This window comes from Cygnus atratus, chromosome 2 (genome assembly GCF_013377495.2).
Source record: "Cygnus atratus isolate AKBS03 ecotype Queensland, Australia chromosome 2, CAtr_DNAZoo_HiC_assembly, whole genome shotgun sequence".
NCBI lineage: Eukaryota > Metazoa > Chordata > Aves > Anseriformes > Anatidae > Cygnus > Cygnus atratus.
This window is the reverse complement of record NC_066363.1, coordinates 26,486,665-26,508,825: the sequence shown is the minus strand read 5'-3', so window position 1 is coordinate 26,508,825 and position 22,161 is coordinate 26,486,665. Positions and strand designations below refer to the sequence as shown.

Genomic DNA, 22,161 nt, shown 5'->3' with positions numbered 1-22,161 from the left:
CCCGCCCATGTTCCTGGCTGTGATGTTAACCTGCCTGCCCGAGTGCCAGCGCGAGCCCCTCTGGTAGAGCCTGGTGCCACTGCAGTGCTCAGCTGGCAGCCTCAACGCCTCCCTCAGCACTCGGCCGCGTCCCACCGGGCCTCAGCGAGCACAAGTCTGTGCCCACTGCCTTGGGCTTGCAGGCAGCAGATCCTGCTAAAATGTTGTAGCAGGATCTGCTGCCTGCAAGCCCGTGGCTGGCCCGTCCCAGCACCCGAGCGCACCCACGGATGCAGCAGCAGCACAAGCACTCTGCACGGCGGGGAAGTCACGTCCTCCCCGTGCCCGGTACCGAACGCACCGAGCGCTGCTGGCAAGGGAAAATCAACCACGCTGCGACAGAACAGGCTGGATACGTTTTATTGGCAATACTAGTGTCATACCCGGGAACCACAACCCTTTGTCAGACTGTTAGTGTTAACTTGCATGACAAGTATCAGTGACCGACTGCATCTGAAATATTGTTCAAGTGCCTAGAAATAATAGGCATCTTAAAAAAAAAAAAGAAGAAGAAAAGGAAAAGAAAGTCATTGCATCCACTCAAGCCAACCTTTATAGATCTTGCATCTTAAGCACAACTGATGTACCGTAATTGTTATGTGGACGTTAACGTAACCTCTACAGCAGCACACAGACAATGCAGTTCTCTCATTATGCACATGCTTTAGGATCGTTTATTTTAATGCTTTCAAATAAATATGTTCCATGCAGCACACCGCAATAAATAAGGAGCAGCAACTTTCATATAGTACATCCATTCATAATGTAAGTCACCATGTGAAACACCACATCTAAAGTCTTTGGCCCAGTCCCATACAGTGAAGCACACCACATCTGCACATAATCATATCTGGCTTCATATGGATTTAATAGGACTATGCCAGAAGGGCAATGTGAGCACAAGTTTAACCAGGGGTTCCTAGCTATTAAATACAGCTACTAAGTAGTTAAAAGGCAACAACTAAACCCATAAAGGGTTGATTTGTCTTTTCTTTCTTACTTTTCAGACAGAAATATAAAGTATGAAAATGCTCTGGATATTTTCAGCCTTGTGCAAAGCCGTGTGATTAATACGGAATGCTCTGAGCAATACTGGCACGGACACTGGCATCGACAGCCACAGCAAGACCGACTCGGACACTGAACACCAGACACTCGGCGGGGGAAGGCTGCTCTGGCGGCGGTGGCGGGCGCTGCTCGTCCTCTTCCTCTAGGCCGACAGCTCCACGGCCCCTTCCTCCTCGCTGTCCGCTCGGTTGGCGCGGATCTCCACCAGGGTCCGAGCGAAACGGGTCCACTCGTCGTTGTGCGGAACAGCCAGCTGGGGGAGGAACGCAACGCGGCATTAACACGCTGTGATCTTGAGGAAAAGTTTTCTGCTGAAGCGTTCGCTGCGAAGCCTAGCCCCTTGTTAACGTGTCAAGACTTTCCAGACGATGAGAGGCTCGGCCCGTACAAGCGCATACACACGCGTGTCACCGCACACTCGCACGCTGCCCACCCGAAGTCGGCGAGGCCGTGCCCACGAGTAATTGTTTGCAGGACCAAGGTCAACGTGCGCAAGGTAACAGCGCTTTTACAACACCGTACTGAAACCACTTTCCTGAAGTTCGTTAAAGCTCTTAACAGTAAAATAAATACATTGTGTTATTTTAGTTACCCTCCTCTACGTTAAGGAATTTAGAAAAGACGCATCATAATGGGAACGTGACAGCAACTGGGGGCTGCGAGGACAGTCTGCTTTTTGAAAGCATCACGCAAGATCCATTTCTATTTAATACCACTGATGTTTCTAATGAAGAGCTCTTGAACATCAGGCTTCAAGAGGAACATGTAATCCAAACAGCTAAACTTCCTGTCAGAACTCTTTAGTGATATGGCAAAATAACACTGCAGTCAGTTCTAGCTAGATCCAACATTGCAATTTCTGGAAGATAATGCAAAGTAGGAGTGAGCTAATTATGGAAACCAAAACAAACCAAGCAGTTTTCTCAAACTTCATTTTCATTAACTCCAATTCTAGGAAATGGCAACAAACACCCACATTAACCATGCACTCTTTTACTGCCATTTTCAAGCCCTGAGACCGTGTCCTGAACACAGCGTGAGCAAAGAGCTGTTTCGAGATCCTGTGCAGTGCTTGGTACTGAAGAAGGCAACTGTTCGGCACCAAGAAGCAATGTGACATACTACAGGGCATAAAGTAAACTGTAGTACACCTTAGCAAAAGCACGCCTTTAGACTAAAGCACAAGTAAGACCTTAGCTAACCCAGCCTGTAGTACCCAGCGTAGTCTGTACTGGCTTACTTCTTCCCAAACACCCCCAAATCTCACGCAGCTGGCTTGCTGGCTGCGATCGTCTGGAACTAGCAGGTGAGAGGCGTGCACGAAGCAGTGCGGTGTGCTGCACTGTATTAGAAGCAAATTTCTCCTCTCCTTCCATCCCTATAGCTGGAGACTGAGAAAAGGACAGTACATGAATTAGCACACCCAACTCAAGCAAGAACTTGCATATCAGCCTGATGTTAACCCTGTGCGAAAGAGGTCCACATAAACTGCTGCAAGCTCAACCGTAATCACATGGGTAGGTATCTGCAATGCTGGGTCTAAACACCTCCTGCAGATCTCAACAAAGCCAATGAGCTTTTCAACTATTTTGTATCTAGCTTTGGCTCTACAGCCAATATTTTGGGGAAAAATCCAGTGTACGTTTTAAAGCTTCCAGTATAGAGTGCATATTCCAATGACTCAGCTACATGATGAAGGGCTGGCATGTGGTAACTTTTTTTTTTTTTTTGCCTACTGAAATACTGAATATAATACAGTTCAATTACTGATGTTACAGACCAAGAAATGCCATCGGTGTGAAGCTATGAGCCCCCAGAGTGTTGCTGGGTTGGTTTCCCTCTCTCCACCTTCCACTCATTGCACTTTTCTCCTAGTCTTTTCTAGGAAATGGCGATGGGAGTTACAGGAGCAAACCCTTTGAGACAGCTGTCTCACACACACAGATGTGGGTCTGCTGTGGTCTTTAGTTGAAAGCAAGCTCTGTGCTTTGAAGAATGTTAAGCAGAAGGAAATGCAACACCAAAGCGAAGGTCAGTTCGCCAACACACAAGGAAGTACCTGTAGCACAGGTTTGGTCACAGTCACACTCCCGTGCAAGCTACTACATAGTCAGCTAAGGGACAAGGCAAAGATCCTTCTGTTATAGATGCATTCAACATGTGCGTGTAGCAAATTCACTGTTAACTACTGCTGGTGTCCTAAAAGATTTTATTTCTCATGATGTGTAGGACACTGTCATTGATCAAACTGCTGAATGAAAACATTAATGATTTTACTACTAGGAATTAGTGAGACTTATATAAAGTGGAGCAGTATCTTAGTCGGAGGACTCTCTGAATTTAATAAAGCCTCATTTCTTCCTGTCTTTTTAAATCCCAAATGGCATTACACTGCATTAAATGGCTCAAGAAGACAGTATGTTGAAAGAAAAAAAAAATCTATGTATTTATTACATTGAGATCATTTAATTCCCTCTACTCCACAGCATGGCCACAGACAAATAAAATCAAACTCCAGGCTATTACAACTTGAAAATTCTCAAACTTGAAAAATCTCCCTGCAAATGTAGGTAGGCAATATGGTTAGCTGACAGATGGAGGAGGGACAGGGCCTTTTTTAATGTCTCGATTGACAAAACAATTAATGATTGAAGCGAAGGCCATCAGCACACAGATGAGAACGCTCAGTGTCCACATACAATCTAATTACTTAAATCTTTGTTTTATTTTACCTTATTAAATCCTACATACTGCATCATGCTTTCAATGAGGGGCCAGCCCTGCTAAGCGACTGTTAGTAGAACAAACCCCTCTAATAGAAATTCCTCAGGGATGGAGAGGGAAACCTTGGCAATACTGAAGTCAAGGGAAAAATTGACTTTTATTCCCCTACTTCTTTCTGTGAAGTCCCTAAAGCTGAACCACAAAAGTTATAAGGCGAAAGACCACAAATAAAAACAAAAGCATCCACAAACTCCAATTCAAATTCTTGTATGAATTAACGCTCCCCTTCCAGTCATTTTCCATAAAAGTTCTTTCAACTGTGTGTACTTACACTGACAAATGTTGAAGGCCTGCGTCTGACTGTGGACTGTCTTCTTCAGCCTTCCTGCTGAAGTAGTTACACTGCAAATACCAGCGTAAGGGTGGAAGAAACGAGGAGATACTTTGCAGAGGAAGGGCAGGGGTTTAGAGCTATTTAGGGGTTCCTCACCTGTTTGGCATTTTTACCATTTTTCTGTCCACTTCCAGTTACTACAAAGCAGCATGTGTTGAGTTCCAGCAGTCACGAACTCTACACGGAGTAGAAACATTCACCAAAGCATAATAAGGTAATATAACAACTTACATTAACATTTGGGTCATAAGGTTATTTGAATGAACTGACACTAAGGTATGGAGCAGAACAAGAAAATAAACGTTATTCAGTGCTTTCCTTTGATCCCTTCAAAGGGAAGGTAAGCGCTACCTGCAGCTAATTAATTGACTAAATTACCCACACTGCTTTAGCCTAAATACTGTGATATATTTAGGTTGCATCAGATGTTAATTCTAACGAGGAAAGCCAGAATTATCAAAGCAATGGGATGACTTTAGCCAAACTCTGTCTGTTCAGCTGTTGGAAGAGAGGTAGTTTTGTCTTCTGTCTGGCTTTTAAAATATCAAGAGTTCAGGCTGCAAGCCTATGGACCTCCAAGTGTAACTACAAGTTTACGCATCCAAATAAACCTGCTTCCGCTTGCGAAGTTACACGTGCTCATCTGGTTACAGGAGGGAGAACTTAGTACAAGAAAACATCTTACCAAGATGTTACCAAAAACACTGATTCCATTTTTTATTGGGTGAAGCTATTTAACTCAGGACAACTGGGGTCCTGTCATTTCTCAAAAATCAAATCAATGTTTTCTTTATATCACTCTAACCTTTTTAGACACCCCCCCCATTCACTTCCATAAAACATTCCTCCAAAAGCACTCAGTATCTTTAAAATTGGTATCTGTAACTGTTTATATATGATCAATAACATATAACATACTAAACACTATACACATTTAAGATTTTATTTCGGCTAGTCCACAAACTGTTTCTTGATGGCACTCAAAAGCTGATTTACGTGATGCAAACTCTCAGAACGAATTTTTCCACCAACTCCACTACCATGATTTCAGACATGCAGACTTCAGGTGAGAAAAGGTAACTGCCAGGAATGCCCCTCCTGACCGAACGGTGCAGCACAAACACTGCTGGTAAAGGAAACCCTCCCTGGGCAGCACCTCCCAACCAGCAGGCCTAGACCCCCATGTGAAGTGAGCTCAGCTGAACCCCAAAAATGAGACTGGCTGTGTGCTGGACAAAAGGATTATAAATTAGGAGTTGAGATCTCCCTCTCCTCTTGTTCAGCTCCTTCCCCACAACTAGCGGTAGCTGGACCCTGCCTACTAGTCCTGGCCAACTAGAAGCCCCTTGTCTCTAGGATCACTCGCAACCCCTTCTGTTTTGGTGGTAATGCACTGAGCTGAGCTTTCAAGTCTGGAGATGGTCTTAACAGCGTCTAGATTTGGAAAGACAGGATTTGTCTAGTTGGGTCACGCAGATCAGCTACAGAAGGTTGGTTGTTTTCTCCCTATCTTTTTCAGAGTCATGAAGTTACAGTAGACTTAGAAACATAACAGCTTAGAAGCAACTGCATCCAGTTTTGGGTATCACAACTATTAGAGTGTCCAAAGGAGGGCTACAAAGGTAGTGAAGGGTTGGCAGGGCAAGACATATGAGCAGCAGTTGAGGTCCCTGGGTTTGTTCAGCCCAGAGCAGAGCAGGCTGAGGGGAGGCCTCATGGCGGCCTGCAGCTCCCTCAAGAGGGGAGCGGAGGGGCAGGTGCTGAGCTCTGCTCTCTGGGGACAGCGACAGGACCCGAGGGGACGGCATGGAGCTGGGACAGGGGAGGGTCAGGCTGGGTGTTAGGGGAAGGTTCTGCACCCAGAGGGTGGTCGGGCACTGGGACAGGCTGCCCAGGGCAGTGGTCATGACACTGAGCTGCTGGAGTTCAGGAAGTGTTTGGACACTGCTCTCAGACACATGGTTTGGTTGTGGGTGGTCCTGTGTGGAGCAAGGAGTTGGCCCCTTGTGGGTCCTTTCCGACTTGGGATATTCTATGACTCTATGAAGGCTTGTAAAGCTTAAAGGCAAGATTGTTTCAACTTGTGCCTATTCTGCACTTGTAGATAAAGGGTAAAATAACCAGACTCAAGGGTAGCAACAGCCAGGATCTTCCTGATGAGCACCTGGCTTTGCCCGGCCCACAGGTCAAAGTTCCACGTGATGTACCTTGGGTGTGACAAAATCCTTACCTCAGAGTGCCACCACAGAACCTTTGGATATCCGAAACTTCTGAGGCCTCGGTGTTACCTGGGTGATCACCCTAGCCAAGCACATTACTTACCTGCTAGTCTTCCAGCCCTGAACCACAAACGTGCTCCCCTTGATGCTAACACTGACCAAGGAGATGGCTTATACACGCTCTGGTAAGAGAATAAGGGAGTTCCCTCTCTCCCTGAGTCTCACCAGGCAAGCCAGTCACATGTAGAAGCAAGAATGGGGGTCTCATCAGGAACAGCCTCCTACATCTTCTCATCGAGGCAGAGATTTCCTCAGTGTGCACAGCTTCCAATCCACACACCAGAGATAGTACAAACACAAACTGTATTTCCTGTGTTTTTTACAGAAACTGTGCTCTTAGGAACTTCACCAAACATTAATACTCAGAAAATCTTCATGCAGAACACTCAGGAGATGCTCAACACCAGATACCTGTCAACACCACCAGTTGTGCCAGCTAGTGCTGGGCTACCCAAGCAAGCAGAAAAACAACAGAAAAACAGTGCCTGAAGACACAAATCAGCATAAATTTAACTTCATTTTCAGATTCAACACCTGGTAACACTTGTCCTTTTAATTTAGGTCTACTTAAAAAAAAAAAGTTTTTGAGCCTGAACAACACCACCGCAAAACAAAACAAAAATCCAATCTCTGAATATGGCTTTTAGAGGAATCTATCCAGGAGGTTGAAATAAGATATTATAACATATTTTAAGTTTTTCAGTATATTCCCCTCCTATCCATCTTTTTTATTGCTGAAAGTGTTTCAGCTCAATTTGTCCAAATCTCTGTATAGCTTCAGTTTCCTTGAAAAAACACTTTCCAGCAAATGAATTATTCAATGAGGATATTTCACTTAATTCCTGGCTCACTGCCTTTCCTGGAGCCTCTAAGTCTTTGAGATGAGGGTGGACAACCCTTTCTGCCTCCATCCCTCCATGCTCTTGTCCAGCACCGCTCTCCTGTGAGGGCTGCGGACTCTCCTAAGAAGGAGGAAAAACACAATAGCAATTTCAAGAGCAGCACTTTGGAGTAGATGGCTTCCCAAACTCTCAGAAGGAGCACAGTAGACTCTATTCAACCTATTTTATTTCTTTTTAATGACTGTACCTCATGGGTCAATTTACCTGTCACTATGATACTGGTATAGAAACTGCAGCACCGATTACTGGTTAAAGGACTGTGCAATCCGAATCACCAGGTTAATAATCATATTTTTTTCATCTTCACCTGGAGTTTGGATACCTCAGATGAAAAACAGGCGCAGGAAAGCCTTTCTCAACATCGTCTCTGACTCCTGGGTTAATATGGAGGACTGAATTTTTCCAACCCAAACGATCTATAATCGCCTCTAACACACACGTTCCCTGAACACAGGTGTAAAAGGAGAATCTGAAAATGAAGCGTTACACCACGGCTTGGAGCAATCTGCCAAACGTATGTGGTCTGCAGACGGCCTGCCGAACCGTATTGCCACACACTGTTTTCAATTAGACATTTGCAGACGAGCCTGCATGGTGGTCCAAGATACACTTTAAGGGTGATAGAGGTTCCCGAGTCAAAAATAGGTGACCCATTCAAACAGTTTATATAAGTACAATGCTTTATTTTTTATTTTCTTATTTTCGCATCTAGAAAACCTTATTCTGACCTAAATTACGCGACGGGTTTCTATAGCTAGTCACTGTACTCTGAGAGATCAGGAACTTTCTGATCAACGTGCATCCTTTATTAGTTGCATCTGGGTTTTCTGCTGTTTGGAGGTAAAAGTTGGTCTTATTTTAGACAATCCTATTGACTTGTCTCCACTTTGACAGAGCTGTATGTGCAAAAAAAACTTCACATTCAACAGGGAAAATCAAAACGACATGAAAATTCATGCTCCTCATATCTAAAATGCTCTGTTGCTATTATAATTTTTGACAAAGGCAGGTTAATCACTCTTTGAAGAGCTAGCTAATTAAAGCACGAGAAAGCATTCAGATTAATTTGAGTTTGTGAAAAACAGCAAGTACAGCAAACCAACTTTAATGACTGAAATCTTAGAATTCACACTAAGTTATCTCTGTGTGTGGTTTATCACCATCTTTATATTCTTTCAGTTTAATAACATCACCAAATAAATGCAGCTTCGGAAGAATATCATTTTAGCTCTTTTCCCTAGGTAGAATTTTTGTCAACCTATATTGTCCTTATCACCTTCTAAAATTACGTGCTGCATTGAAAAGAAATCTGCTGCAAATACTTTGTGCAATGGATTAACATCTGAATGCATTTATGACACTGTAGGTAAAAATATTTTATGATGATAAAATATAACTATTTCAGCTTCATCTTTTCTACAAAGTAGAACAGACAAATCGGTCTAATTCTCTGGGTAAAAGGGAATACTTGTGGGATGACGATCATAATGCTTACAAATCAGAAACAAGAGCGATAGTTCTCCTTTAAACAACTGATCTTATCTTCCAGAGTTCAACAGATGTTATTATCACTGACAGGGAGGTAAAAACAGATATATAGATGTAAATATTAAATATCTTGATACACACACACGCAGTCAGCAGGCATGCACCTATTCTGGCCCTGGTCTTGCCCCGCAGAATCCATTACAGAATGCCTTTGACATTTTTCTCAACCTATATGGATTTCTTTTTTCCTGAAAAAGCCTATATTTTTCCAGGCAACACCCTATGCCACACACATGGATGGAAACAAAGTGGGAGGTAATATGCAACGGAATGGCCACCAAAGTAACCAAGAGCACCCTTTTCACATAACTATAGTACCACTGTATTTAACTCTTGGGAGAGCTGAGCATCACTGCTAACAATGGATGAAACCACTGGCAGGAACTCAAACCCCACACACTGCATGCAGATGATTTTAATAAGACACAGTGTTTAGACCACAAAGGATACACTCCAGAGTAGCTCTATATATATTTGTTTACTTAATTGAAGGGGTGGAATACCATAGGCAGCCTAAATACTGCATTTATTCTATGCACAGCAGTCAGTCTAGTGTCACAGACACAGTATACACCACCCTTCTATGAAGTTAATTACTTAGCCCTCATCTAGATTAATGTCTGTTGTGATTTATTTCTTTGCAATTCACCAGCAGGCTCTGATTTAACTAGTGCTGCCATAGTAAAAAGAAGACAAAATATTAGTTTATATGACAAAAAAGCTTAATCCCAAACAGAAACAGAACATAATTTCAGCAAAATTCATGTTTTTCTCCTAAGGAGAACAGTAGCTGCTAAATTGTTACATATTTGATGGCAAATTGTGTTTTGAATACAAAACAAACAATGGTGTTATTTTAATAATATACATGTAAAGAGCAAAGATGCACTGTGTAAAGCTCCTACATAGGAATCCAAGCTTTGAATGCCTACTAATTTTTTACTAAACTTAGTCGTCTTTGTCTCTAGCAGTCATCTTGATGTCAGGCTAACAGGAGAGAGGGAGAACAAACTAAAACAGTCTGTAAATTATACATACAAGACACACAAATGCACGTTAACAGAACAGAAAGACTGCAGGCTCTTAACACTTCCAAGATAGGAAATGTCAAAGTTAGGGTTAACTCCCCTAGTGCTACTCATTGTGCATTATGATACCATCTTTAATCTTTATCAAAAAAAATAAAAGGTAAAAAAAACAAAACCTGTGCTGGAAGCAAACACCAATTACAGAAAATTTCAGCCTGGAGGATTAGTACTTGATTGGGCATATGAAAAAGAAAACAAGGAAGTGGAAAGTATCTTTAATTGTAGACAACACTACAGTTCCACCTATAATATCAGAGTTGGCTCAGACTCTCCTGAAATAATTCAAAAGAATGATGTCCGAGCTACCAAACAGATTTTTCCTCCCTCAATTAATGTATCGAAATGCTGTACTTGATATCAACTACACAAGATAAAACGTTGAGTAACTCCAAGACTCTTGAAAGAGAGGATAAAGTTGAAATTTCGATTACTATTGTTTGCTTAGACCACCTCTTAAAATACAAACTTAAAACTATAAGCTTATGGACTAGTCTTAAGCTATAGGATTTCCACATAACACCCGGGTGTTTTTGCCAGGCATGCTGTGGTAGTCCTCACCTACAGATCTACTCAGGTCCTTGGAGATGAAAGAAATTTAATATAATTCAACAGCTACAAAAGCAGAAAGAGCATCTGCTGTGCTTCAGAAAAGCTAATAATTTTGCTACAGAAGAGGTGTCCTAAGCAGCAAAGATGTTGCAGTTCCTACCTTTCCACCACTTCTGCAGTGCCACCAATTTACAGGTTAAGAAAAAAAGTCAGGTATATTGGTTTCCCATGAGGATCCTAGTCCCGAGAGTGGAATTTATGGAAATAAATTTAATATGGAAATTAAAGCCACTGATTTTTTTTCTCTCTCCTTAGTTTCAGGCTCTGAATTAAGTGATCACATAAGAACTTCTTCTCTACCAAATTATATTATCAATTATTATTGCACTAAAAAAATGTAAAAATGCCAAATGGATCAAAACGAGATGGTAAGGAGCCTTCAATCTGTTGTTCTTTCCAATACCTGACAACTACATTGATTTGGAAGAACTACCCCCATCATTTTATCATTTTTACTTTAAATATGAGAACTTCAGCCTCTGGAGCAACTGCACTGGCCAAGGTGTCTCCTTGGAAGTCCAGCTGAACGAAGGGCCACTGCCTCAGGGAGGAAACAAATCACGGTATCTTCAGCTTTGTTAGCTTCCTTTTTTAAACCAAGCCAGCCAAGTCCACTCCGTGGTTCACTCCGGAACAGGAACCATAAAGGACTTTTGCCACTGCTTTCTGGCTCCCAGATGGCCGACGGATTCCCACCAATGGTAGCCTATGAACTGCTCTTTTTTTTGGAGAAGTTTGTTTCCATGAGGATTCCTTCCCTTCCATTTTGCATCTATTACCTGCAAAAGCTCATCCACAAAATAGCATTTTTTCCCTTCGTTTCAGACATAGGCAAAGATACATTTCATATTTAAATTAAACACTGCATGTGGAATTTTGGCTGCTGAATACGATGTATTAGGGCTCAGCTTTCCTCAATTGATATTTTAATGTAACCGTTACCTTCCAAGCCATGAATTAAATAGTTTTCATGTTCAAAATACATACCATTTTGCTAAACATTAACAAAAAAAATTAAAAACATAATTAAGGATTCCCAAAATGAAAACTGGTATTGGATGCAACAGGTTGAAACCACAGATGCATCATGAAGAAAATTAATTATACAAAGCAGCTCTTGTTTCAGAAGTGTTTAACAACACAATGATAGCATATGAATTTCAATTAGATTTGCAAATTGCTGCATACAAACTGAGTTTAAACTAAATTTTGTGTTTGGTACTTTTTTCCCTTCCATACTCTGCACTACTTAAAGCTATGAAAATTTTCCACACTTGCATAAAAACTTTCAGAGAAAAGATTCAGAGAAAACTTTCAGAGGGGACAAAAACTTTCAGAGAAAATACTACCCAACAGCCTAACCAGGTATTTAAAATACATACCCTGCAAAACTATTAGCATGCATTTACTTGAGCTCTGTTCCCCACCAGTTTTCCATGATGCAGGTCCAGAACGTGGCAGGTTAGCTGAAGCATTTACTCTGTCTCCACTGCCTCATGCACACCTACTATGAAAAGCCTGGACCCAGACTGTCTTTTCCTCTGAGCCTCTTCAGAGGTTTTCAGGAGAAGCAATAGCCGAGGAGCTCCTAGTGAAGCCACCACTGCTGCAGATGCAATAAATACACAGTGGATGGACTCATACATCAGATCTAGTGTTTGCCTTTTCTTCTTTCTCTTGTTCTCTACATTGTTTTCCAGCAGGAAAATACCTACATGAAGGTTGTCACACACTGCCCTCCCTTCTACCCATCCTGCAGGCGTTCCTGTGCAGAGAGGGACTGATCTCTTACAGTTTCTCTTCTGCCACTCTCGTCGCTTCGTTATCTGAGTGCCTTCTAATAGTGCATTAAGCTACATGATTAACTCCTGTCACATGTGGCTTGTTCTCTCTGATCCTCTCTGCAGGGGGAGAATCTGGGCCTTTGCAAGGGAAAAGGAAACATACGTCGGCTTTAAAAGTAGTGTGCAAATGAACAGAAAGGACAGGAGCCAGATTTCTGCTGGTTGGTTGTTTTTTTTTTTTTTTTTTTTTTTTTAAAGCTTTTTATTTCATATGATGAGGGCTTGAGGAATTCTTACAACAGATATCTGTATCATACTGGAAATTCACGTCTTTTCACCCTGTGAAATTCTCTGGGGAGCTAGTAAGATATTATCTTAAGGTAAGGATTAAGAATTAATTTAAGTTTTAGGATGACTACCTAATCTTCCTTTTCTATCTGTTTTCGCTAATGCCTGCTTAACTCTATTGTCTAATCAACAAATGAGATAAAGGATACCTTTGTTAAAGATCTGGTACCTTCTCCTTTAGTTTTAACAAGTAATCTTCCAGTACTAAAATGAAGGGGGAACTTCATTTATATGTATAGCAACACAGAAGAAACACCACCTTTACCAAGAACAAGCGTACATGATGGCATCAGGCAGGAAAGTGACCCTGTATGCCAGGTTTGATCTACTGCAAGATAGCATTCGAACACATCACAAGCTCCACCTTGAGCGGATGTTTTTTCCCCCACCTTCCCTGCTTGCTTGGAACTTCAGTCTTCAGACAGTCTGAAATATTCTTCTGAAGTTAAGCTAACACACGGTCAGAGAAGTTGTGAATGCCCCATCCCTGAAAGTGTTCAAGATCAGGTTGGACAAGGCCTTGGTCAGCCTGGTCTTGGCATCCCTTCCCATGGCAGGGGTTTGGAACTGGGTGATCTTTGGGGTCCTTCCCAACCCAAGCCGTTCTGTGATTCTGTGATCCTATGGTCAGCTTGCAGCCACATGCTCTGGTAACAGCCGTGTCCTCAGCCCCAGAAGTTCTCCCTCTCTGGCACTAAGCACTCCTATCATACATATTCCCACATGAACCACCAGGCTCGGACCTCCTCAGCTAGTCGCACCACGTGGTTCAGTCTCCTTCTGCAGGCTAGTCTCATTTCCTAGTAGCGCAGACCCACATCTCTCCCTGAGCATGTTTCAAATGGTCTTTTAAAATACACGTATTTTTAAATATGAAGGGAAACAATGCAGAAGTCATCTTTTAAATAATGTTCGTTTTGTCAAGCTGCTTTGTAAGTCAGGAGGCCACAATGACAGTGATTTAGAGGGGCAGCAGAGCAGCAAGGCACCACAACCTGCAAAAGGTGGCAGAGAAAGGAAACCTCATGGCCCTAGGCTGATGCTGGGGATAAACAGCTTCAGCCCCCAGATGCAGGTCTTGGGTAAGTCTGTAGAGTTCCTTCATGGCTCAGTTTCCCTCTTGAAAAAATACTCCCCTAATAAGAGAGCACTAGAAGTGCAAGACCCTATTCCAGTCTGCTGTGATGAAGCCTACTTAAGTACCAAGACAGACTGAAAAAACAAGACTACTCATTTCTGTCTCCATTTCTCATCAGTGACAAGCACACAGTCACAAATATGAGTGTATACGGGTACTCACAGGCATAAATGTATGCATTTATATGTCGGGATATAGCCAAGTCTTGTTTTAAACTGCAGAAGTAGTTAAATACTTGGTTTAAACTTATCAACATAATGTTGTTTTTCTACAGGAGAATAAACCAGTGCTTACATAAAGACCTCAAAGCATTCACAGCAACCTAAAGTAATGAATATTGTAATGAGAAACACAAGTATTTAGGGTGATAATGACTGGACTTTGCTCTACTTAGATCGGCTCACCCCCTATGGAGGCTACCAAAGCTTAAAGATTTTATCACCCTAGTAATCAGCAATGGGTAATGGCCTTCATAAAACACAGTAATTAAATTGACTGATTTCAAACTAGTGCATTTTTTTCATTAGGGAGTTCTTATTTAACCTACTTCAAAAAAATCCCTTTGTGAATAGTGGCTGTATCAGTCTAAATTCAAATGACGAGGGACAAAGAGCTTGTTCTGTTCAATATTTCAGTTACTATTTTAAGTATAAAGCTAGAGTTCCCAATATGCTGTCATTGCCGTTGTTTTGGTCATCTCTGAGAGCTTCCAGTTTTAAAAGTCTCTCAAGACTGAACATTATAAAACTGGGGACAGAGGGGAAGCAAATCAAAACCCTAGTTCTTTTACATTTTCCAACAACTCTTGAAAGATTCTGCTTTGTTAATACATGCTTTTAAAATCCTCCGAGGCCAATGTTGCAGCCTTCATAGCAAAAATATCAATGGTGAAATTGACGCTCTGCCTCACAATCCATTCAATCATCCTTTACGCCTGGCTTGTGTTGGTTGTTGTAACTATTGTGTCTCACTTGATCTTTGTATGCTTTTGAAAAGAACTTGGTTGTAAGCACAACCTCTTATTATTGCTCAAATTTGCCTTCATGATATGTATGCGAGCCATTTATCTGTGTTCCAAGAACACTTGTAATTCAACACAGATTTTAAAATAAAATATTTTATAGCAAGTCTCAGCTTTGCTTTTGTGGCAAAAACATTTCCTCACTCCATATATGCTCTACAAGAGCTTTACAATGGCAGAAGTAAACCTACTGGAAAATCTACCTGGATAAGTTAATGACATAAAACCTAGTTTCATATTTCTCTCTGCACAACAGAAATTCAACTGCACGAAAGAGAAGCTGGCTATGTTTTCTCTATGAAATCCATAGTGAAATTCAGGGATCTCTAGACAGGATTACAAAGTACCAATCCTTCTCCACTCTAGCCATGTGACTCAATAGCCATGCTGAAATGTGAGAGTTGGTCATGAATATGCATGTCTCCCTGTCTTGAACCCTAAGACTCTCAGAACAGCTGCTACAGGCTGCTGAAATCAAAGCGACTTATTTTACAGGAACCAATGGGATATTCCTTATGGCACCAACACATCCACATATTTCAGGCAGTTGCCAGCTCCTCCTTCACTGGTCATGTTCTTGAAAATGAGATATGGGGCAAGTATCCATCATGGAGCAAATGGGGAAGTATGCAAACTGTTTGATGCAGCAGCCAGAAAGCGGCTTACAGAGACGTTACCTCTGAAACCTGACAGAATCGTGTAAATGTCATCACGATGCTGATTTCACTGCAAGAATAAAGGACAGAGGTAATAACTGTTTAAAGAATCCCATGTAATTGCTTCCTTTGGCAGTGCCAGCTTTCCTGGATGGTCCAGGGAAAGACCTTTTCTTGCTTTCCTCCAGTTTCACCTGTCATACTAGTCATCCTCGAAAAGCACGACTAGAATCAGCTGTCGGAAAGGCCACCAAACGGATGCAATGGTTTGTCCTGTAACTGGTTTAACAAAATAATGAATAAGCTCATGGTGATTAGTTTCAAACTCTCCAATACTGAGCCGAACTTACTTTAACTATATTCTATTACAATCAAATAATAAATCATTGATTTATAGTTTCAATCTATTCATTCACAACACAAACAAAATATGACCAGGAAGAGATTAATGGAAAAAAAAGAAAGAATGGAAGGTGGAAGAGAAGCTGCTCCTTTCACAACCAGAGGTGCAAATGGCACTCTCAATAAGCCAGGTAAGCAACAAACGTGGTTGTTAGAGAATATTTATGACAGCGGCAACTGTGTAACATCACTGAAGCATGCACAATGGGAGCAAGCTTTCTAGAAAATGTATGTACAAAAGAGACATGTAGTTAGGTCTAACTATCAATCATCTGGACATGTGAATAAATCTATAGTCAGTGGTCCATGTTCTGCTAAAATCAACTTCTACCATATCGAAAACTTGCTGCCCTGTAAATAACCCATAAGACTAAATAAGATAAAACCCATTTTACATACTATCACCACAATAATATCTCAGCTACTAGACCAGCAAAGGTTTGCATCTTTATATCTGTCATAGAGTAAAGTGTATTTACAGTGACTGGTTATATCCTCTTTTCAAGTTATTTAGGTTTAAGATCATATCACACTGAAACAATCATGTTTTTTTGTTTTTTTTTTTGTTTAGGTTTTTATTTTGTAATTCACAGTCTTTAAATCAGTGGTTACTGATCCACAAGAGCACATCTATATGGACTATTTAAGTCTCTTCTCCCTTGGAAGTGTGTGTATAACTCCCATTAATGCTAACGGGCATAAAGCACATGCATTGAGGAGAAAATAGACCCCTCACTGTGAAAATAAATGTGTTCAGTTATTTTCCGACACGATGCTGAAATCAAACAACTAAGAGTACATACTATAAGGAGATAACATTATATAGCCTAACTGAAAATGTCACCGTTATTTTTAACTCCCTGATCATGGACTCTGCAACCTTCTTCGTGTTTCTGCCATACCTTGTGTCATAACGACTACGACTGCGTAACATCTTAAGAAGGGCCAAATCCTAAGCAATCCAAGCAAAACAGCCCCTTTCTCAAGTTCCTTGCCTTCACAAATGATGCAAGGTTAGGCCTCGCGTCTTACATTTTCACTTAGGCCATACCATGGTTTTGCTTTACACCACATAGGTTATAGGTTATACAGGTTATATAACCTATATGTATAGGTTAATAGCAGCAATCACTGTTCTCTAGGTCTTTAAAACTGTGATGAATCTACCAAAGTAAATATCCCTATCACTTACATTTATTCCTTAATGCTATGATATTGTTATGTTTTCTGCTCTGATCAAAATTCATAGGCTCAACTCTGTATGTTCAAGCAGGTAAGAAAATTTGCTTACATAGTAATGTGAAATTCAAAGATGTTGTAGTATGATTCTATGATAATAAAGCACAGTAACATATATATCCAGATCTCTTTGGCTGAGCCAATGTTTTATGAAGTGACAGCTAATCTAACATGATAATTTGGATCAGCCACAAGAAAAGGAAGGCTTTAAAAGGGTGCAGTAAAAGTGAAGCATTAATGTCTTTGGTGAAGATATTTAGGGTCTTTGTAAAGTGGCCTGCTGACTTTCTAATGCAAGTAATCACGCTCACCATCCTAAATCAGAGAGATGCACCTTCAAATAAATGGATGCTACTGAGTTATCAGTCAGGCAGGGCTGAGTTCTTCCAGTGATGAGGCCTTTTCAGAAGTCAGTGCTGGAGGAGATGGGTGGGGTGCGACAGCTGAAAGGTCATCTGCCGTGGCTGAGTGTCAGGCTTTGCAACATAGCTGAGACAAAGAGGAGATCTGGGCACAGCCAGGTGCTGTGTGGTCCAGCTCACAGCCACGCGCTCACATCACGTCCCTTCTACTGTCACTGATGCTTGTCTGCCCTCATACTGAGTCAGTTCATGGAGAAAAATATCCCAACAAAGCAAAAAAAATCATTACTTCTCTGCTGATTTAGCTCCTTCACCATAATGTGGGGTCTGACGTGTGCTACTGGTACCAGCACAAAAACTGGACAGCAAAGGGTATGGCTCGGGATGACTGGCTGACAGGGGGAGAAGGAGTGCCCCCTTTAAATGATTAGGCCAGCCCTGTCGTGCCCCTGCATCAAACCCCTGCAGAAAGGACAGTCAGAGGAGGACGCCAGCTGAGCCAAGGAACCGGCCAGTGCCTGCATACTAAAGTAGAGGGAGCCTGAGGCTGACATATTTCTGCCAGACACTTCCAAAAGTACACGGACACGCTGTGAATTCACTGCGCGCCGTGCCTGAGGACAGCTGAGCATGAAATAACTCATCAGAGGGCTCTTTATGAACTGGCACAGAGGGTTAACGAGCAAAGAGACTATTCCCCACTGTCCGAGCCCTCAGTTCTACGCTCTCTAACTGCAAAGTATTTCTGCAGCTCACTTAAGGCTTTAGAGTGACAAGAGCTGTGCCAGAGAATAGCTGAGCAACCTTCTTTTTTAAACCAGAAAGAGCCACCCTAACAGCACAGCAGCCCTGGCAGCTTCTGAAGCAGGAATTACTGCAGAGGCTGATGCTGTCAGAATGAACCAGGCAACAAATTAATGAGTTCCTTCATTACAGAAGAGGAGGAGGCGTGGCAACGGCCCATGACCTGTCAGCTGCTATGTGGACGGACATCTATCCAATTGTGTAAGTACGGATGGAGCTGAGCTGGAGATCCTGGGGCTCTGCACGGACAGAACACAGAACGTCCACGAAGCAGAACACGTTACTCTGAAACTGATCAGGACTCATGCAAATAAATACTGTTGAATGGCTCTTTTCTTTTTCCCTTTCAAGTAATAGAAAACTGTCTTTCTTTCTGATCGGAGTTGATCGCTGTGACTCATTTTGCAAGTTGAATTCTGATTATAGAGAGGAAAAGGACAAAAACTTAAATATTACTTCTTCTGCACAGTAACAGTAAATCTATTTTCTCCTGGGTGAGCTTGCAGGGATAAACAATCCTATGAAAGGTCTGGTGTATGATATGCAAAAAAAAAACACACTTCTGGAGCTTGTCTAGACTCCCAGACACGATCAGATCATGCTGTCACCACAGACATTTCCATAGCCTGTCATATCACTTCGAAGACAGAAAAAACACCTTTTCAGAACAGTCATGCAAAACAAAAAATAAACAAAAACAGCCTGACCTGCAGTGTTGTAGTGGAAGCCTGAATGCAGTAACCTTAGCCAATTCAGAGATTATGCTAACAATACGGCACGAAGTTTCAGCAAACATTTGTGAGGAAAGGCAACTCCTGCACAAGCAAATGCAATCCAAAAATATGAGTCATGCACAAGCAATTTTGCTATGGGCCATAAAATCACTTTATGAGAGTTACAGATAATTCTGTATGTATTCCATAATGTTTCCCTACTGTGTAGAGATGGATATCTCAGTATCCTATCACAGATAATGACAGAAAACAAATTCTCTACATAAAAGCTGATTGCTCAGAGATTCACCCTTAACCGTTCCAAGGAATTGTAATGCCGACAGAACATTTTATACCTTATTCATCAACACAGAAGTAGATTCTATCAGTGCCAAACATACTGCAGTTTAGATGGCTTTTACAATATGTAGTAGGGTGAATTGAGAGCAGCGTTAGACACAGAATATACATCCTGCTATTTCTCAGCACCCACATACCCTTCACCACACATGCAGCTACCGTCTTCCACAATGACACCTTTCATTTCCTCCTTTTAGTACCTTTGCACATCTTCAAGCATATTTACCACTATTCAGCACTAAAACAACAGCCTCTTGCTCTGTACATGTCATGCTGAGAAAAGCCTACAACATTAAGCCAGTCATGAAATAAGAGATGCTGGAATATAAGAGGTGAACCCTGCAGGACCAACTTCAGAACAAAAGAGATTCTCTTTGTACCTATATTTTCCTCTTCATGTTCCTTTTTAAACTTTTTCCAACTGTACATAAAAAAAAAATAAAAACACTGGATATTTACAAAAAAAGACTTTCTTCCTGACACTTTCACTAGTTAACTCTTACGCACGGTAGCTTTACAACTAACATGCTGTTGGCAACCCGAACCAACAGGGACTCCAGTGAAAGCCAGACGGTATATTCTTTGGAGGTGTCCCATGACTAACAATGTAAGATCTTTTCTCAAACTTGGATGTGGTGACTTGCAGGACCTGAGCTTTGAAAACAATAAAAATAATACCTCTCCAACATCATAGATCCATATACGGCCTTCTGAATCACCAACTGCTACCTCCTTCCCAGCCTGGGCCCAGCGGACACGGTTGAGGGCAGAAGCTCCTTCTATTGTCACGCTAGCTGTGGGAACCTGTTGAAACAATAGGAAAAGAAAGGACAATAAAATCACGCTGCCTGCAAACCCAGGGGTCAGTTTTGAACGTCCAATTTTGCTGGGTGAGTCACAAGCCTCTCGTCAGGGGGGTGGGAAAAAAAAAAAAAAGGGTTCATTGTTTCTTCAATCACATGTGCTAAAAAAAGAGAGAGTAAGAGATTGCTTAGAATGAGTAGGGAAGGCTTTTCTACTGTAAAGGGCAGTAAACAAAACAATTTTACCCCTTAACTCAGAGACACGTGAAACTGTGTCTGCTTCTTTCTAAAAATTCACTGATTTATGACCAAGAATCAACTGAGGGTAGGACTTGGCTTTGGTCCTATCCTGACTTCTGACCAGGGCCCAAATAACCTGACTGCTGTAGACAAATCCCTGATGCACCCTTGGATTTCATACTCACCTCTGCAGCTAGATGCAGAGGTCAAAGCTCAGGTACTAATTAAGAAGAGTCCTGAGCTAATCACTTCAGGGAGGACACAGCAGAAGGTGAGAACAGCTGAGCTGACATTTAGGAACTCCTACAATAGACTCCCACAATTCTCTTGTACATCCCCGTATTCCCAGGAGCCTTCTTCTTGTTTAACTACACCTGGATGCTGTTTAATTTCCAAACTCCCTCTCTGCCCCAAGCCGACCAACAAACTTAACAGGTGACCCGCAAGAATACATAAAGGTGCTGGTTAACACGTGGGATGAATAAAGAACGCGATCTTAGGAGAAGTATTTGTAACCTACGCTGGAATGAAGGCATCAAAAGAAGCTGCAGGAGGAAGGAACCGTGTGGGTGTCTGTCCCAGATAGGCAGATCACTCACTTGATTTAGGTCACCTCATAAGACAAACGACAGTAGCCTGCGAGCCTGCTGATGCTCCACCCAGCTCCTTTAACAGGAGAACCTGCCTGAGCAAGGAGCCTGCAGCTTGGCACGGCAGCCTCCTGAACGAGGCTTTTTAGTTTTCGTGCTTCTCAAATCAGGGCAAACGGGGTAGGATGGGAGCTCCCATAGCGGCTCCCCCAGCAGATCGCCTCACGGGAACAGGCCTAAGGCACACGTTGGGATGGGGACAAGGGGATGCCGTGGGATCTACAACTGGAGGCGGAGCTGGAGAACAGTCCTGGCGAGAAGAGGCAGCTGGACAGCAGCCAGAGCCTGGGCCACCTCTGCAGGAGCGACGGGAGCCCTCTGGTCCCCATTGTGGGCAGGCTGCTGCACGAGAGGGAAGTGAGCAGCTTGGAGGTGGCATGGAAACCTGGTTTAAAATGAGAAGTTTTCCTGACTTCACCTCAGTTCCCAGGCTATAGCGTTATACAGTAGTTGCCAGACAGCTCCAGAGATCCACAAGAAAAATGATTTTAAAGCAAACACTGCAGAGCTTCCCTGCTGTCAGCTCTACGGCCTTCAGCACGTCAGCGAGGTGCGTGGCGGCGGGGAGCCCAACCCCTGCGGCTGCCTGAGGCTCTGGGCACTGCGGCGGGGCTGCCAGCCCTGCACCTCTCTGCCTGGATGTTCCCCGTCACAGATCCTGCCCAAACCAAGCAGGCACCTGCCAGCCCACCGGGCCTGGCAAGCTGAGATGTCTTCTCCATGAAGGGCTCGGGACACTACCCTTTATGCAGCCCCGCGAGTAGAATGAGAAAGGATTTTGTCTGTAGGGCGATGTAGAAATAACGCTGGATAACAATCAGAAAGCAGATACTGTCCTCCCCCTTTAGGAAGTCATTCAGATGCAAATAAGCTGCTGGCCTCGTCTCTGGGTTGTGCAAGGCCGAGGTCCTGTCCAAGGCAGCCTCACTGATGAGCGCTGGCACGCTCCCGCTCCTCGTCCCAAGTATGTTACTCGTTAGCGCGCTACAG

General features: G+C 42.6%; 1 protein-coding gene across 5 annotated transcripts in view; it reads right to left on the bottom strand.

Annotated features, from left to right (window-relative positions):
• Positions 1-383: 383 nt before the first annotated feature.
• The window catches only part of DYNC1I1 (dynein cytoplasmic 1 intermediate chain 1), a 192,821-nt gene continuing 171,043 nt past the window's right edge, over positions 384-22,161 (bottom strand). For all 5 annotated transcript variants that reach the window (XM_035545340.2, XM_035545338.1, XM_035545343.2 and 2 more), the window contains 2 exons: positions 20,157-20,282; positions 384-1,360 (listed from right to left, as the gene is read on the bottom strand). In XM_035545340.2, coding sequence (XP_035401233.1) covers positions 1,250-1,360; positions 20,157-20,282 — 237 coding nt within the window. In that variant the 3' untranslated portion in view covers positions 384-1,249. The remainder of the gene's footprint in view (positions 1,361-20,156; positions 20,283-22,161) is intronic.